The following is a 19692-nucleotide window of genomic DNA, read 5'->3' on the forward strand; positions in this document are numbered from 1 at the left end:
GCTGGGGAGACTGACACTGTTTATATTCTCGCCTGTTGTAGCAGCCTCGGAATTTCCTAAATTGGTGAGGAAACTATTTGTCAGGGGGCACTAGACCTATGGAGCGTGCTGTGCCTATACTTTCTTGTAAATGTTCAAGGCAGAATTGGCTTTCTCATCGAACAGACGTGAGCCATTGAACTGCATATCCATAGGGGAGGTCTGTACGTCGCCAGAAGATCCTGTGAAGCACATCCAAGCACGGTCGCGAGGCATCACACAGATGCCAACCACCTTTCCCTGACCAACAAGAATCACGTTTTGGTCGGATCTTGACCATCATGTATTGTTAGGGACAGTGAGGCCCTTAGGTCTTCCGGGACCACTGTCAAGATCTCACTGGCCAAGTCCCAGAGGGATTGGGTTTATCAGTCAAATTACAGACTAATTTGATCAATATGGCTAGCTGAGAAGAACATTCAGTTTCAATAATCTCAGACTCATTATTCGGAGGAGTTGTGGTGAATGAATTAGGGTTTAATTGCTGGCTGAAGCCTGAACAATCAACTCTCAGGATGTTTAGTAGAAAACTCAGTCGCCTCGTGCCGGTCTTTGATGCATGGTCACCAACCTATGAACTGATGGGCAACAACTGGGCTTTGACTAAGTGACATTAAAATATCAGGAAGGGCCTTATCGAAAGGCAGCAAGGGCTCATATGTGGTTATGCCTAGGATGTAAAATTTAAGTAAGAGGGCAGTAGTAAGTCCAAGACCTCAGCTGTTCGTCGGACTACTACTGCAAATTATGTACTCTCTTCTGTTGATGGTCCAAATGGTGAATTTTATCAGGCGTAGTATTGATTTCACTGCCACTGAAGTCCATGTAAATATTGTCATCAATGTAATGAGTGTGCAGATTATACCCATTCCCACTTGTTAAGAATTAGAGCCAAAAAGAGTGTGGAACCTCTGATGGCACATTTGCTCTGGTAGAAGCACTGGACCATTGTCAAGCTGTATGGCGACTGGTTACACTTTAGTAACTGCAGCTAAACATCACTTGGGGGTAGGGCTGAATTTGGTTCGGGCCAGGCATCAGAATCAGCACTGGATCCTCTTCCACCGCTGTTGTGGGAAGTGTCATGATCCACAGCAGGAGCTGTCTACTAATAGTCCAAGTAGGATGGGAGAGCACCGCTATTGCTTAACACCTTGTAATGTGACGTGTGGGCATGTGTTTTCCCTTCACTCTATGGTGTTCTGCTGTGAGGGTTTCTGTGCTGGCGCTTTCTCGGGCTACACGTGTGTATGACCTGTTATGCCATACGGAAGTGCGGTTAGCGTTCTACAAATTGTTATGCTGAATATCTCACGAGATCTTGGTTGGCTACATTGTTTTCAGTATGCGGCGCTGAAGGGATTTAATGTGAGCAACCTTTCTAATGCTGTTTTGCCTTGTTCCAGGCGGGAGTGCTTCACCTTTTCATGACTCTTGGAGAGAACACATGTGGTTCTGCCTCTCGTTTTCTTGAAGGAACCGGCTTACCCTCATTTTTTTTGTTTAAATCTTTTTATTAACATTTTAAGCATTTTGCACAATTATAGGAAAAAATCCCGACAACGTATGTGGCAGCGTTAGGCAATAGAACATGTACAAATACGCCATCAATCAGTGTATGACTTTTGTGGTACGTGGTACTCCATTGCGAGAGTCCAAGAAAGGAACCGGCTTACTCTCATACGTGGATAGCAATCTTCACATTACCTGCTACTAAGACAACTGTGTTGAAGGTATCGTATCAGCCCTCATATTGATGTGTGCATGGAAGTGCTATAATTGTTCCTGTACTTGTTACGACGCCATCAAACAAAGTGTATGCTGCTCTCTATTGCTCACTTCCAGATTTCAGTGCACGCTTCATGTGTTTTATGGTTATCAGCGCACATTTCATATATAGTTGGGATTCAGCGCATGCTCCTCTCTGACCTGGGTTCAAGTATAGGCAAGACTGTTCAATCAGCGTTTGTATAACTAATCTGGATTAAATGTTTAAGCAGGACCTTGTCTTTACAGTACAAGCCCATGCAAAACTATCCTTATGTACCCTCGCATTTATCTGCGTATTAAGTCTCACCAAAGCATTCTTAAATGCTTTGGTGAGACTCATGTAACTCACGGTCGACTCATGTAACTTTCATCTCTGGATAAATCAAATTATCTCAGACAATTCCAATCCTAAAGGTGACCGTGTGAAGTGTTCCAGAAGGAAGCTGAACGCCCCTTGGTATACCCAGGCCTTAACTGAGAGCCACCTACTTTGCAGGATAAAAGAAAGGAAGTGGAGGAAAACATATGATGAGGCATCCAGAGCCCTCTATGTTCAACAGAGGAAACTATACCTCTCTAGTATAAAATCCGCTAAAAAAGAGTATTATACTAAAGCCATTAACGATGCCCACCAGAAACAAAAAACGGTTTTCTCAATCGTAAAATCCTTCACCCACCCCAAAGCCCTACAGCCTGAAATCCCTCCCTCTGAAACCCTGTGCAACAATATTGCAAATTTCTTCGGGGAAAAAATTGCCAACATTCAAAAGGATTTCCCGCCCCCCCTGACCATTCCCATTCTACAACCCCAGAAGCAGGTAGCCGATAACCATCATTCTCTCTGCAGGTTTCAACCCGTCTCCTTACAGCAGACCCGTAAAGCGATCATGGCCTGCAAATCAGGAGCACCCACTGACTCCTGTCCCCCTCGTATACTACATCACTTAATTGAGGCAGTCAATCCGAACATCAACGCTATCATAAATGCTTCTTTAGACTCAGGGGTAGTGCCCAACGAATGGAAGAAGGCCATCGTGAAACCCTTGATGAAAAAACAAAATAAATCCCCCACAGACCTGACCAACATGCGCCCTATTTCACTCCTGCCTGCCCTAGGAAAGATCACGGAGCAGATAGTGTACTGGGAGCTGAAAGCCTTTGTGGAGGACCATAACATTCTGCATCCACAGCAATCTGGCTTTCGCCCCAGCCACTCCACTGAAACAGCCCTTATAGAACTCTCCGACTCCATCAAGTTCCTGCAGGATGAGGGGAGGAAAGCCGTCCTCATCCTGATTGATCTCACAGCAGCGTTTGATACAATTTCTCATGCCATCCTGATTGACAGGATGCGTGAGATTGGCGTGACAGACACAGCTTTGGCATGGGTAACATCTTTCCTGACCAATAGGTCCCAATCTGTGTCAATGGGCCCCCATCTATCCAGCGTAAAAACCATTACATCGGGAGTACCGCAGGGGTCCATATTAAATCCATTATTGTTTAACATCTACATGGCACCCCTCCTAGCTGTGATGGAGTCCCATGGGATCCTAGTCACGTCTTACGCTGAGGACACACAACTTGTCGTCTCTATCGACAAAAACTGCACGGACACAGAGCTGCGCTTCCAGAATTGTCTCACGGATGTATTTCAGTGGTTGAACAAAAACCACTTGAAGTGCAACAGTGGGAAAACTGAAATCATACCATTAGGTAAAGATCTGCCCTTCTGTCCTAAGGATTGGTGGCCCAAAGACTCAGAGGTCCCGCCTAGTGCAGTGACCTCTGCACGTAATCTTGGCGTGCAATTTGATACAGCCCTTTCCTTTGATGATCACGTCAGGATCACGGCAGGCTGCTGTTTCGGACTTATCAAATCTTTAAAAAAATTCTTTGACTTCCTCCCCATTGCATCCAGGAAATCGGTCGTGGTCGCATTAATACTCTCCCGACTCGACTACTGCAATGGGTTGATGGCTGGAGTGAAAAAGTCCACACTGAAGAAGTTGCAAAGTGTACAGCACGCAGCTGCAAGATTAGTGTTAAAACTTCCCAGGAAATCCTCAGCCTCAGCAGCATTAAATCGTCTTCACTGGTTGCCCCTGCACAAGAGGATCCTCTTCAAACTTCTACTAACAGTTTTCAAAGCACTAAAAAACATCGGTCCGAAATACCTTGTCAACCGCTTTGTTCACTATGACCCCGTACGAAGTTTGAGATCCTCCGGTGGTAACCTTACCAAGATTCCGAGGTATAAATATAAAACCAGGGGCGGAAAAACTTTCACAGTCCTAGCAGCAAGGGCCTGGAACAACTTGCCTTTAAATCTCAGACTGGTTGAGACTGAGAGTCTTTTCAGGAAACAACTGAAGACCTGGGTCTATCAGCAATCTGATGCTTATGTTATGGCCGCTATCTAGAGCTTCCATCATCCAATCCCATCCACACACAATTTCTCAGCGCCAAGATGCTCCTTCCGGAGCGATAGGCTGCGCTTAATAAATACTCACAAATACAAATTAAATTGTTAGGCACGTGTGGTAGCCTGATTTATAGGTACCAGGAAGAAGTAACTTTGAAACTAATAATTTTTAGTTTATCTGCTTCAGTATTGGGAGAGTGTGAATTCAACAGTCGCTACCGCAGTTCGCACTGGATATAAGAAATTTTTTACTGCTTTGCAACATAGTTGCTAAGAGGTGTATATATATATATATATATATACATATACTATGCCATAATGTTTACTCTTTGTCGTATTACTAGCTGTGTCTAATTTGGTTTTCGGCATTGATAATATTGTCAATACAATCACTTCTGTTAGTGGGTGGCATGTAACTCTTCATGATGAGAGAATTAATTAACGTGCCATCACCAATGCACTCCCTGTATATATATGAGTTGGATACTTGGTTTTACCATGCACAATTTTGCACATTAGCACAATTTTGCACTCTATTAAATAGCATATTTTGCACGTTCCCTGTAAAGTGAGACTTTAGTATCAAATTTAGACTGTATATTTAAAATATGGAGAGGGTCAACTTGTGTATTATTCAACAAAGGAAAAAAAAAAGGAGATAGGAGATTTGATTGGAAATACACTTCAGTCAATGGGTAACTGTATTGTATGATATATTTTGTAAATATTGTGTAAATATATCAATTTACCTTTCCCTTTGTATATATATATATATATATATATATCAATACAAATTTACCTTTCCCTTTGTATATAGACCTATGAAAAATTGTTAATTGGGTTTTAGACAATATCTCCGATCATGCAGTATTTTTTCTATGTCTATGTTTTGCTTAAGTTTCATTGGGGACACACACAGTATATAAATTGCACTTATTGGTTCTTTTGGTCATGTGATCAAGGCTGCCGTGTTGCAGCCGAAACGCGTCATGCTGGGGACAGAAGATCAATAAACCACCTTTAATTTGAAAAAACAAGCGCAGTTTTGTGGTCTGTACCTACGTCTGTGGAGTCGGTGTCCATTGCCGATTAGTAGGAGTTGGAACGGATATATATATATATATATATATATATATTCACTGAAAAAACCATAGGTTATTGACCATATATAGTTAGGAATTAGCATTTACAAAACCTTGAAAATTCACTGAAAAAACCATAGGTTATAGACCATATATAGTCAGGAATTCGCATTTATAAAACCTTATTTTACTCACACAAAACCATTGAAATTCCATATAAAGTTAGTTGCACTAACTATATATCGCGCACCCGCAATCCACTGCTGATGATGTCACATATTACATCATTCATGACATGGTCAGTGACATCACTGATGACATCACTGATGACATCTCAAATGACATCACTGATGACATCTCAAATGACATCACTGATGACATCACTAATGACATCTCATTTGACATTACTGATCACATCACTGATGATATCATTCATGTGATAATACGATGAACCTCTTCAGACTCTAATATAACCTTAGATACAATCAGTGTAAACAGACACTCACAGACTGTCACTCATCCATGGAGTTACTCACACACCTAGTCAGTCATGCAAAGAATCAATCACACCTCCATTTCCTCAACTATACAGTTATACAAACTTTACTTATTCAAACATATACTAACACATATTTACTCTCTTATACAATCCCTGATACAAGTTCACAATGATCCATACAGCCACTCACACATTCACTGGCTCTTATGCACAGTTATTTATATATGTCAACTCTCACATGTACTGTGTTTTACATATGTACTTACTTTGACATGTAGCACTGAGAAATCCATTCACTCACCAATACACTCATGCACACAGTCAACCGCCCATACAGCTGTTTCCACATGCACTTTTGAAACCATACATCTAGTGAATCAACTGCTCACACATCTATGCACAGAGTCATACACCTCCCAGCCACCCACACACACACTCAGTCTCCCATACAAATACTTGGGCAACCAATCAATAACCCATATAGTTACTCATGGATGACAACGCGGAAAGGGGATATTTTTATCTTCTGTTGGGTGACCGGAATCCCGCGCCAACCCCCGCGAAGGAAACCAGGCGAAGCGGTAACGGCGGCCAAACAAGGGGGACTCGAGGGGGCATTGGAGTGTACATCTGCCTCACCTCCCAACAGACTTTCAAGGGCTGCGCCTGTCACAAAACCTGCTCGGATTGCATCACCCCGTAGCACTCTGCTTTCCCTCGAGGCACAACATTGGTGCCTTGTGGGAAGTGTAGTTCCACCACACGGGACTACACAGGACTGATTGGCTATCAACATCGTAGGGGCGGAGCATGGACACTGTTCAAAACAACGTGGCAGGCGGACCACTCGCAGCACAAGGAGCAGCTGGAGAGGGGCGCTGAAGAAGGTCATTAGCACCGAAATGCATCTGCCTGAGACGCTGCTACATTAAAATGCTTCCTTGAATCTCTCTTGCGGGTCACGTCTCTTTCTTTGGAGGAGGTAGTGGTAACAGACATAACGCGCCAGTGCCAGGGCGCAAGTACGTGTACCCACGTCGTGCAAGAGGTATGGACTTTCTGGCCAGCTCGTTTGAGCAACTGTGGTGTCTTTGCGTGAGCAAATTAGTCCATCACCCACCAGGACGCTTGGATGACAACGCGGAAAGGGGATATTTTTATCTTCTGTTGGGTGACCGGAATCCCGCGCCAACCCCCGCGAAGGAAACCAGGCGAAGCGGTAACGGCGGCCAAACAAGGGGGACTCGAGGGGGCATTGGAGTGTACATCTGCCTCACCTCCCAACAGACTTTCAAGGGCTGCGCCTGTCACAAAACCTGCTCGGATTGCATCACCCCGTAGCACTCTGCTTTCCCTCGAGGCACAACATTGGTGCCTTGTGGGAAGTGTAGTTCCACCACACGGGACTACACAGGACTGATTGGCTATCAACATCGTAGGGGCGGAGCATGGACACTGTTCAAAACAACGTGGCAGGCGGACCACTCGCAGCACAAGGAGCAGCTGGAGAGGGGCGCTGAAGAAGGTCATTAGCACCGAAATGCATCTGCCTGAGACGCTGCTACATTAAAATGCTTCCTTGAATCTCTCTTGCGGGTCACGTCTCTTTCTTTGGAGGAGGTAGTGGTAACAGACATAACGCGCCAGTGCCAGGGCGCAAGTACGTGTACCCACGTCGTGCAAGAGGTATGGACTTTCTGGCCAGCTCGTTTGAGCAACTGTGGTGTCTTTGCGTGAGCAAATTAGTCCATCACCCACCAGGACGCTTGGATGACAACGCGGAAAGGGGATATTTTTATCTTCTGTTGGGTGACCGGAATCCCGCGCCAACCCCCGCGAAGGAAACCAGGCGAAGCGGTAACGGCGGCCAAACAAGGGGGACTCGAGGGGGCATTGGAGTGTACATCTGCCTCACCTCCCAACAGACTTTCAAGGGCTGCGCCTGTCACAAAACCTGCTCGGATTGCATCACCCCGTAGCACTCTGCTTTCCCTCGAGGCACAACATTGGTGCCTTGTGGGAAGTGTAGTTCCACCACACGGGACTACACAGGACTGATTGGCTATCAACATCGTAGGGGCGGAGCATGGACACTGTTCAAAACAACGTGGCAGGCGGACCACTCGCAGCACAAGGAGCAGCTGGAGAGGGGCGCTGAAGAAGGTCATTAGCACCGAAATGCATCTGCCTGAGACACTGCTACATTAAAATGCTTCCTTGAATCTCTCTTGCGGGTCACGTCTCTTTCTTTGGAGGAGGTAGTGGTAACTATATATATATATATATATTCACTGAAAAAACCATAGGTTATTGACCATATATAGTTAGGAATTAGCATTTACAAAACCTTGAAAATTCACTGAAAAAACCATAGGTTATAGACCATATATAGTTAGGAATTCGCATTTATAAAACCTTATTTTACTCACACAAAACCATTGAAATTCCATATAAAGTTAGTTGCACTAACTATATATCGCGCACCCGCAATCCACTGCTGATGATGTCACATATTACATCATTCATGACATGGTCAGTGACATCACTGATGACATCACTGATGACATCTCAAATGACATCACTGATGACATCTCAAATGACATCACTGATGACATCACTAATGACATCTCATTTGACATTACTGATCACATCACTGATGATATCATTCATGTGATAATACGATGAACCTCTTCAGACTCTAATATAACCTTAGATACAATCAGTGTAAACAGACACTCACAGACTGTCACTCATCCATGGAGTTACTCACACACCTAGTCAGTCATGCAAAGAATCAATCACACCTCCATTTCCTCAACTATACAGTTATACAAACTTTACTTATTCAAACATATACTAACACATATTTACTCTCTTATACAATCCCTGATACAAGTTCACAATGATCCATACAGCCACTCACACATTCACTGGCTCTTATGCACAGTTATTTATATATGTCAACTCTCACATGTACTGTGTTTTACATATGTACTTACTTTGACATGTAGCACTGAGAAATCCATTCACTCACCAATACACTCATGCACACAGTCAACCGCCCATACAGCTGTTTCCACATGCACTTTTGAAACCATACATCTAGTGAATCAACTGCTCACACATCTATGCACAGAGTCATACACCTCCCAGCCACCCACACACACACTCAGTCTCCCATACAAATACTTGGGCAACCAATCAATAACCCATATAGTTACTCATATAGCTACTTATCAACACATGCAACAGTTTACAGAACAACAGACATAATGATGCACAAATTAACACAGTTTAGTCACTAACCCATGCACTCAGTAAGACACATTTAATCACTCACTCATACAGTCAGTCATGCACCTACTAAATCCTTCATCCAGACACTTATACATCCACTCATTCTTCAATATGTAAGACATATTTTAACTTTACAGAAACATACAGTCACTGGATGTTGTCATCAGTGATGTCATCAGTGACGTCATCAGTGACGTCATCAGTGATGTCACTGATCATGTCATGAATGATGTAATATGTGACATGATCAGCAGTGGATTGCGGGTGTGCGATATATAGTTAGTGCAACTAACTATATATGAAATTTCAATGGTTTTGTGTGAGTAAAATAAGGTTTTGTAAATTCTAATTCCTAACTATATATGGTCTATAACCCATGGTTTTTTCAGTGAATTTTCAAGGTTTTGTAAATGCTAATTCCTAACTAGATATGGTCTATAGCCTATGGTTTTTTCAGTGAATATATATATATATACATATATAAACATATATCATCTGTATATCTATATAAATACAAACATAAATGCATGCATACATATACTTATATGCATACAGATGCATGTTATTTACATGAAAGTTGAAAAAACACTAATAAAAGCAAAGCTAAAAAGCCACCTCATTACAAACAGAATGGCTTTAACTTAAACGAGGGCGAGATCTATTGCATTTTCAATGCTTGTTTACTTTGGTCCATCAAGAAGGCATTCAGATGTGTCAAACATTTGCCATAAATTCTGAATGTTAGCACTCTAGTTGCACATTAGATCACTGTAGTAAAGCTACTGCTCACCAGGGACGTCTGCTGCTGGTATTCAAAGTGCATGTTTCAGTCTGCATGTCAGAATTTTTTTAATGAAATAGAAGAGGATTTGAGAAGTCACTCAAAATGATCCCTAATTTTTCTTTCTGAAGCACTAATCATACTTTCTATGGCAAAATTAACCCCCTCATGTTGTTCCTTTTCAAATTAAATGTATTAAGTGTTACCACTTTATTCCAATCGAGATGACTTCAGGTGTGCCATACTTTTGTCATAAGTAAGACTGTTAGCGCTCTAGTTGTTCTTTAGAACACTCTGGGACATTCTGTCATTGGGCTATACTTGGGGTACATCTGGGTGATATTTGGGCTACATTTAGGCTCTTTTGTCTCTGGTGGCCATCTTGGGAGACTGTATGTCAGAATTTTTTAATGAAATTGAAGAGGGTTTGAGAAGTCACTCAAAATGGGCCCTAATTTTTCTTTCTGCAGCACTAATAATACCTTCTATTGCATAATATACCCCCTCATTTTGTTCCTTTTTAAATTAAATGTTTTAAGAGTTACCACTTTATTCCCATCACGATGGCTCCAGGTGTGCTATACCTTTGTAATAAGTAGGACTGTTAGCGCTCTAGTTGTTCTTTAGAACACTCTGGGACATTCTGTCATTGGGCTATACTTGGGCTACATCTGGGTGATATTTGGGCTACATTTGGGCTCTTTTGTCTCTGGTGGCCATTTTGGGAGACTGCATGTCAGAATTTTTTAATGAAATAGAAGAGGATTTGAAAAGTCACTCAAAATGTGCCCTAATTTTTCTTTCTGCAGCACTAATAATACCTTCTATTGCATAATATACCCCCTAATTTTGTTCCTTTTTAAATTAAATATTTTAAGAGTTACCACTTTATTCCCATCACGATGGCTCCAGGTGTGCTATACCTTTGTAATAAGTAGGACTGTTAGCGCTCTAGTTGTTCTTTAGAACACTCTGGGACATTCTGTCATTGGGCTATACTTGGGCTACATCTGGGTGATATTTGGGCTACATTTGGGCTTTTTTGTCTCTGGTGGCCATTTTGGGAGACTGCATGTCAGAATGTTTTAATGAAATAGAAAAGGATTTGAGAAGTCACTCAAAATGTGCCCTAATTTTTCATTCTGCAGCACTAATCATACTTTCTATGGCAAAATATACCCCCTCATGTTGTTTCTTTTTAAATTAAATGTTTTAAGAGTTACCACTTTATTCCAATCAAGATGGCTTCAGGTGTGCCATACCTTTGTAATAAGTAGGACTGTTAGAGCTCTAGTTGTTTTTTAGAACACTCTGGGACATTCTGTCATTGGGCTATACTTGGGCTACATCTGGGTGATATTTGGGCTACATTTGGGCTCTTTTGTCTCTGGTGGCCATTTTGGGAGACTGCATGTCAGAATGTTTTAACTCCATGGCTGCTAGGCGTTTTCCCCTCCTGTGCTGGGAATTGCTGTTTTACTTTATTTCATGACGAGCTGGGCTCGTCATCAGTGTACGAGGAGGCTACACCATGACGAGCCCAGCTCGTCATGAGTGTCGAAGGGGTTAATGAAATAGAAAAGGATTTGAGAAGTCACTCAAAATGTGCCCTAATTTTTCATTCTGCAGCACTAATCATACTTTCTATGGCAAAATATACCCCCTCATGTTGTTTCTTTTTAAATTAAATGTTTTAAGAGTTACCACTTTATTCCAATCAAGATGGCTTCAGGTGTGCCATACCTTTGTAATAAGTAGGACTGTTAGCGCTCTAGTTGTTCTTTAGAACACTCTAGGAGGCTGCAGTAGAACACAAAGGAATCAACTGACAGTCTCTGTCCTTGTTGGATGTACATGTTTTACTGAGAATGTCAGACTTCATTTTCACATGACTGAGAAAGATAATGTGAATTTACAGAAAATATGCGTTCAGTTTAGCTTATAGATCCCCTTCCAAACCACTGTGGGAAAATCATGAGATATTAGTTTTCTTTCAAACAATATTCATGATATCACAGCAGAAGGTTTTTTCACATGGTAAAATCACCTTAGAACCCACCACAATTCCTAAAACGAGTATGGTACCATCAACAAATGATTTATAATGTAACTAAAGTCCTAAAACCCTCTATTAACTACAATGCTTTTTAATGAGGTGCTATCATGTATATTGGTCCCAAGATGGCTGCCAACACTTCTTGGATGAAGTGCTGACAGCCAATCAGATCAGATGTGTGGTTAGGCTCCGCCCAGATATATATCTTTTTTTGAACCTAAATTACTCAAAATCCACTGGAGCACATATATTGAGACCTAGCAAAGGCACATCGGGCTAACAGTCCCTACAATTTTGCCAAGTTTCGTGCAAATCCATTCAGCCGTTCGAGCTAAAAGTGAGGCCAACCGCCCTATGGAAATTAACATGGGAAAAACGCGTTTTGGGACCCCCCTTTTTTCTCGGCCCCCCCCTTGATGAAACCCCCCCCAAATTGTCAGGGGCTGCTCAGAAACAAAATGTTCCATTTTCCTGAAAATTTCAGCCAATTCTGTCCACAAACGCCAAAGTTATTAGACATAGAATTTTCAAAAATCCCATAGAGAAAAAATCCTAACTATATACACCTACTGGCGACCGCCAGTAGGTAATATATATATATATGTATGTGTGTGTGTTTCTTTCATATTGGGTGATCTTTATTGAAAATGTATCTATACTTAGCATGTGTGTTTGAATTATGCAGTTACAATTCACCTTCCAGGGTAATTTGGAGAATCAACTGTAGGCCTTCCATCATCTATTAATTCCAGTACCTTGTATGAGCACCTCAGTGGATTTAGGTAGACAGTTTGTGATATCATAAGGTGGGAGGCAAATGGAGGGGAGGGATTCGCGACGGACACAATTTCGGATATATGTTTTCTTGTCTTTTTAACGTTACATTGCTGTACCTACAGAGGGTCTTTTATCTGCATAACCCAGGACCTCTTCCCCTGTGCCTTTGCTTTTCTCTTTTGTGTTTGGTTACAAGACATAGGGAAGAGATTGTGGAGTTGGCCCTTATCGTTTCTTCGAAGCCATCCCATGAACAACAGGTAAGGTTCACGAAGAGCGGACAGAGGGACCTGCATAGTTTGTGGTACTGGGGTGGAAGTATGTTTCAGGGTCATTACAGGGCCCGAAACCTGTCCAAAAGGTCAGTCGGATCTGTCAGTGGTAACTGGAATGGGAGCCCCTGCTGATCATTAAGGCCTGAAGGCAAACTAGATGGAGCCAGAAGAATGCCAAATAGCTGATGCTAGGCCTCTTCAAAGGCATCAATTTGCTGCGGCGTAGCCAATAGCCCTGGGAATTTGGGTTTTACCAGGATCAGCTGTGGAATAAAATCCACAGTCAGAGATCTGGAGGAAGACAGATTAACAGTGATGCCCTTGTGCTTTCTATTTGGCTAGAGAGTCCAGCTTTGCTTTCTTGTGCTTGCGTTTGGACTTTGAATTACCAGAGCACTTCAACCACATTGTTGACTTCTCAAGGAAGAGGCCTCACAAGTAAGACTCTGCCTTCGACTTGGAGTGTGATCTCCAGGAGGCCTGTGAAGACTTCATATTTTTGGTCATGTACAACTTTTCTCAGTCCTGGATCGCCTTTCCATGCAAGACGGCGCACTTGTGGCATGACTTCAAGTGTGTCCCAAGCCTAAACCCCAAAGACTTACTTTGTCACCTCTTTTCTAAAGTCGCAACAGGATTTGAAACCTGTAGTTTTAGAAGAGGACACTGTGCCCTTTAACACTGGATTCTGTTCAAATTTCAGGAGCCGTTGAAGGCTGAGACAACTGAGCGAAGCCTCAGATTTCAGTTGGAAATGACTCAAAGAAAGGAACTGATGTCAGTGTGTAGGGGTTGTGCTTATGCTGTTCAGCTCCATCACTTCAGGAGCGGTACGGAGTCAATGCGAAGCCAAACTGAGCCACCTAGCGGAGCACAGGAGCACAGCTAGAGAAAAGTTTTACAGATCCGCTTTGGTGCCTGGGGAATATTCTAAAGTGAGGAATCTGCAGTTAGAAGTATTCATCAGCAATGTATAGGTCACACCAATTTTTAGATCCCTGTGCCCCACAAACAGTATAAATGGCTAGACACTAACCTGTTTGAGTTATCAAATTGTGAAGCAGTTTTACTTAAAGAACAAGGGACTGGCTTCTCACTCTTCTTCTCCAGGTCAGTGTTTAGTGTTTTCTTGGCCTGAATCATGGCGTCCACTTCAGTTTCTGGCAGTGCAGAGCTTTGAACTTCTTCAATATAGCTGTTCCTACAACTGGAAGCTGAACTCCGCATATCCAAGTATTCTCCACTCTCTGATGCTTGGTGAGGCACTTGGTCAAATGAGGGATGGATAGAGTTGCATACTGCTGGGAGAGTAGAGCGTTCTTTCTTGAGGGAGTCCATTTCACTATAAATTAGAAGTAACAAATGCAATTCTGCATTTAGAATAAATATCGACAGATGGATTAAAAAATGGCGAGGCATGCCATTCACATTCAGAGAGCTTATTGGTTAAACTGAAAACCACATTCTAAACTTACCAAATCACGATGCTAAAATATGCACTCAAAAGCATTTTAAAGATCACTTCTGTAATCACAAGCTGCAAAACACACTAGCTTTTGTAACAACTATTGAGGAAATATTTTGAGGCCCTCCCTAAAACAAGCATTGAAAATTGACAATGACAATCGGACTGGCAGTGGCCCTCTACAATTTTGACTTTGTCAATGCTTGCTTTTTAATGGGTTTTCTAACACTTTATTGTTATGGAACTATCCTGTTATGGAATGTCAACAATTATAAATAAATTTTAAAAAATGGATAAAAGCAAAAAATGTTTTGGGGGTTTGCAAAAAGCACGCTTTGCCATAGTAGTCCCTGACGGGAACTTTATTGTGTTATCAATGAGCACCTCGTAATAGGGCAGAATAGAGTCACTCCCATTCAAGTTAGTCAATAGCTGAACTTGGTAGACACATTCCCCCATGCTGTAGTGGGTGGAAGACAATGTGAATGACACAGTAACATACTAATGTATATATAATGTAGCAAAATCAAACGGCCATGGTTAATGCCTGACCCAAAAAAGTGAAATAGATCGGCGGATGCTCAGGCAAATACACTAAATTAGGAGTCTCAAATGCACATCAAGCAAGGATCACATTTTAGCATATTGGTTACAAGTGTTATTGAGAGCACCTAGACACCTACTATAGTTTGCTATATAAAATAATGTAGAGAATCCAATTGTAGTCTACATGAAGCTGAAATTTCCCCTGAAAGACCACATAATTTTGTATTGGAAGTAAACAAGGTTTGAAAAATTTCCAACACAACCGTACAAAGAATGGCAGCTGCGGTAGACAACATCACAGTGTAAAGCCTTGGAAACATCCATGACGCCACTTCCATCACCGATTCTTTGCCAATTAATCAAACCTGATGATATCACTAAAGATTTATTATAACATCTTGTTTTTTAGCTGCATAATACATTATGTAACCAAGTTTCTATGTCATTTGATAGGACAGTTTTTTTTTGTGTTTTTTTTTTAGTTCAGTAGTTTTTATTGAAAAAGACATATATACAAGGTACAGAGTAAAACACATGGGGAAAACGTGCTGTGCAGATAGCTTGTTTTAGGAGCGTAATAGTAAGTTATGGTATTTACAACAAATAAATGAGTACATTGGAGCTCTAGAGATGAAGCGCAGTGGTATTCACAAACCCAATTATCCATTTCATTTGCTGCTAAAAAAATAAGATTTAGTGTGCATACATCTGAATGAAGAAACTGAACTCCTTGCTGAGGCACAAGATTGATTGCACAACCCCTTGAGATCTCACCAACCGTGAGGGAATTCATTCAAACAGTAAGCACTATATTTGCTGCTGGTCTTTGTAACAAAAAATGTCTTAGACAACCCAAAGTGCGAAGGATTATCGCCACCACTTTTGTTAGGAGTTCCGAATTCACTTGTAGTTCGTTGATGTTTCCCTAATGGAGAAATCTTCAGTCATATCCAGATGACGTGCTATATGAATTTCTGACCAAACAATTTCTTTGTTGATGGCTTGCATGCACTGTTGCAATGCCTTTCACGAAAAGGCTTTAACCCTACACATCCTGCCTTGTTGGTGTAAAACAATGTCACTGAGTTGTCTGTTACAAATAGAACCTGCTTCCCCTTGCACAAGTGGAAGGAACATTTTTAGAACTACTTTTAGCAACCTCATATTCAAAGGTGGACACACCAACTATTTCATATTTACAGGAATGTTGTTGAGGCGCAAATCGCAACCAAGAAGTGAAGCATCTCAAACTGATAGATAAGGCCAGGGGGGGGGGTAATAAATGACTCCTCCATAAAAGGATCAGCAAATAAAGCCTCCAATTCTGCTCAGATTGCAGAAAAAGAGGAATATCACAATGATCCTCGAATGACAATAAAACTTAATCAACAGTGTCAGATGCTGGTTGGGGACCACAGGGCAGAGGCGACTACCCGACCCCAAGCGTGGTAGTTTATTTCCTAGGTCTTAGGAGTCTAATGGCCTGTCCTACTATGGCTCTGAAAACTGTGTCAAGTACAACTTTATCTGCTCTTGACTCTCAGGGTAGCAAGGACAAGCAGATCAAAGCTTCACAGGGAGGTATGTCGGAAACAAGAGCTGGGAACTCAGTCAACCAGCAGACACAAAGTATTGTCCAGCTCAGACATCTTTTAGTTAAAGTAAATAATTAATTTTCACATCAAAACTAAATGCTACACAGTTAAATAAGAATCCACAAACAGGGTTTTTATGTCAGTTATGGTCTTCAAAAAGGCACTACACCACCCTTCAGAAGAGTCTCAACCCATTAAAGGAGATATCTGATAATTTTAGTCGGTAGTATACTGTGGGCGTAGACAATGATTAGGCACAGGTTCAGATTATTTCAAATACCCCACTGATCAAGGGGTATATTTATCATTGAGCTGCACATCCCTTGTGCCACACATGGGGGTGCAAAGGCATCTCAACTGACAAGTCTGATTTATCAAGCCACGCAAGGCCACAGTGCATGGCCCTGATGGCTTGACAAATCTAGAGTAACGCAACGCAGATCATTAGTTTGCATCACTCTGCCCCAAGAAGCATGGGTGTTCCTACGCATCCAGCCATGGATTCCCACATTTTCAATTGCTTGTAGACCTGGAAATGCTTCTCCTCGTTTTTTCTTTTCCTATGTGTGCTGCATTCTGTAGCACTCGCAGAAAGGGGAAAATGCCTTAGAGGATTGTTTTTGTGCAGGAAGGTGCCCCTTCCTGCACAAAAACAATCCTGTGAGTACCACACACACACTTACAACAGGAAGCAAAGAGGCCTATGTTGAAAGTAAGCATCCAAAAGTGTGTCAGCGCAAGGAAAGGACAAGAAAGCTCTGCTTTATCCCTTTCACACAGCTTAGCAAGGTGGCTTGCTGCGTTGCATGAAATAATGATAAATTTGCCCCTAAATGCTAAGTCAATTTAACATTTTTCCCCCTTGCATTTAATTGGAGCAAAAAAAGTATTACATAATGAGGCAGACTTGCCTGCCTTCAACCAGAATAGAAGACCAGGACATGCAAAGTCTTGCTTTTACCTGATTGGCATTGGAGATCTAGTGGTGCTTTGGGTACAGTTTGCATGCCTGATATCTTAGGGGGATCTTCATTTATGTGGGAGCCATGGTGGTAAATTTGCACTGGTACAGGGATCACTTGATGAAGCTGTTGTGGCAAGCATGTACAGTTTCACTCATCTTTTCAAAGGGCGGCCTCGGCACCCAAGTTTGGACAGTTTATCAGGTGTGGCAGTTACGGCCTCTGGACAGACTCATCCTGGATGGTGTGTCTTCGGCAGTTGCAGGACTATGAAAACAGCTTCCTCCTCTCAGCAGGCAAAATTCTAGGCACTTCATGCAAACTCTCAGCTCGTCCACAATAAGTGCAGACTTCATGTGATGTCCTCTCAATTCTAGGAGACTGAATAGCAGACACCATTTCTGGTCACATAGCAGCTATTCAAGTACTTTGCATAGAGCCCCCTTTCTTGGTTAAGAAGAATTTGGAACTGGAACATATGCCCATTTTAGATCCTATTTCATACACATTTCCAGAAATGGATGCGACTCCAGTGTTTAAGGCTTTTGAACTGGTTTGGGTTGGTTCTCTTTAAAATATCATTTTAAGGATGTTCTTCAGACTGAGCCTTTGTGCAAAGTGATGGCCTTCGCAGCAGAGAGCAATGGGGTGGCTCCAAGCAGGAGTACCCAAAAGAAAAGCAAAATCAAGTTTTAGATCCCTGCACCTGGATGTCACCATCTATCTTAAAGCAGCAATCCGAGACACACGAAAGACCAGGCCTTGCTTAGAATCTTCCTCACCTTGAACAACGGAAATGACAAATGGTCAAACTCAGGAAGAAGTAATCAACAGTGTTTTACTAATAAGGCCCTTATTGAATTTCTAAAATAAGCATGGTCTCCATTCTCCTCCACTTCAGTGTCTGGGCCTCCACCCTTCAACCCCCTTGAATGGAAGCATTACACTCCACTACCTGGCAAAGTTGTCATCATCTTTCAACTTGTGCCACGCTAACCCAGATGCATCCAAAATGAATCGACTGGTCCTACTACTCAGCTTCATACCACACCCAGGCAGTCAACACATATACATACATAGGATGTCGGTGTAAGGTTCTGGGGAGTTCACATAACACAACTTTACACAAGAGGGGTCAGTAAACAGTACTATGCCAAAGAAAAACACCTGATCACACTAAAGATTCACATAACGAGGTATGTTGACAATATCTGTGTCTCACCCCGGGCACTGATAATGGCCCTATGTCTACTGTGAGATCATGTCTGATGTACTCCTCCAGGTCACAGAACAGATTCTGGCCCTTGCATTACCAGGTCTACACCTCTGCACATACTCTAGATTACTATGATGCTAGAGGCAAACAAAGTTAGGTTACCAGTTTCACATGAAGTCGGTCACTCAGGACACATGTACATTATTCTTTACTATGCAGGGCACTTTCCCATCTCAACAAACAATTTGAGGAATTCAGGACAATGACTTTCTTAGATGAGCTTGAAGATGACAAAAAAATTATACAAGGTGACCATGGACATAACTCCTTCGACGCTGATGACGAGCTGGGCTCGTCATGGCGTAGCCTCCTCGCACGCTGATTACGAGCCCAGCTCGTCACGTAAAGTGCGTTTTTAAAAACTCAGCGTGCGAGCGGAATTCTGCTAGCGCGCATGGAGTTAAAGAACTGTGTCACTGATCTCAATGACTGGTGTATCGGAGTAAAGATTTAGCACCTTTCAAATACGCTTCATTCTTTCCAAAAGGGGGAGAAACAAATACTACTTAGTACTTCGATTCGCGCCGATGAACTTCAGGTAATTCTTCAAAGACATCCCAACTTTAACCAAACAGGTCACTAGGACACCAGCACTTTCACACTCCTAGAAGCCATCACAGCTCAGATTTTTGAAGCAAATAAAAGAAAGGGAATAACCAGCAAGTTTCTGACAGGGTTTAAAGCGGGTCACGTATTAACTAATTTCTTATCTACCACTGAATCTTTCATAAAGTCACATGATTGTACTGGAATACCCATTAGTATACAATACATAAACTACTGGGAACCAGAGGTTGCCTAGAACGCTAGAATCCACTGCTTCATTTACATACAGCAAGTAGTGCTT

General features: G+C 42.1%; 1 protein-coding gene across 8 annotated transcripts in view; it reads right to left on the reverse strand.

Annotated features, from left to right (window-relative positions):
- RELCH (RAB11 binding and LisH domain, coiled-coil and HEAT repeat containing) overlaps window positions 1–19692 on the reverse strand; it is an 853871-nt gene that overhangs the window by 597166 nt on the left and 237013 nt on the right. For all 8 annotated transcript variants that reach the window (XM_086965401.1, XM_086965404.1, XM_086965403.1 and 5 more), the window contains one exon: window positions 14038–14343. In XM_086965401.1, the coding sequence (XP_086821527.1) occupies window positions 14038–14343 (306 nt within the window). The remainder of the gene's footprint in view (window positions 1–14037; window positions 14344–19692) is intronic.

Source organism: Lissotriton vulgaris, chromosome 4_1, assembly GCF_964263255.1.
Source record: "Lissotriton vulgaris chromosome 4_1, aLisVul1.2, whole genome shotgun sequence".
NCBI lineage: Eukaryota > Metazoa > Chordata > Amphibia > Caudata > Salamandridae > Lissotriton > Lissotriton vulgaris.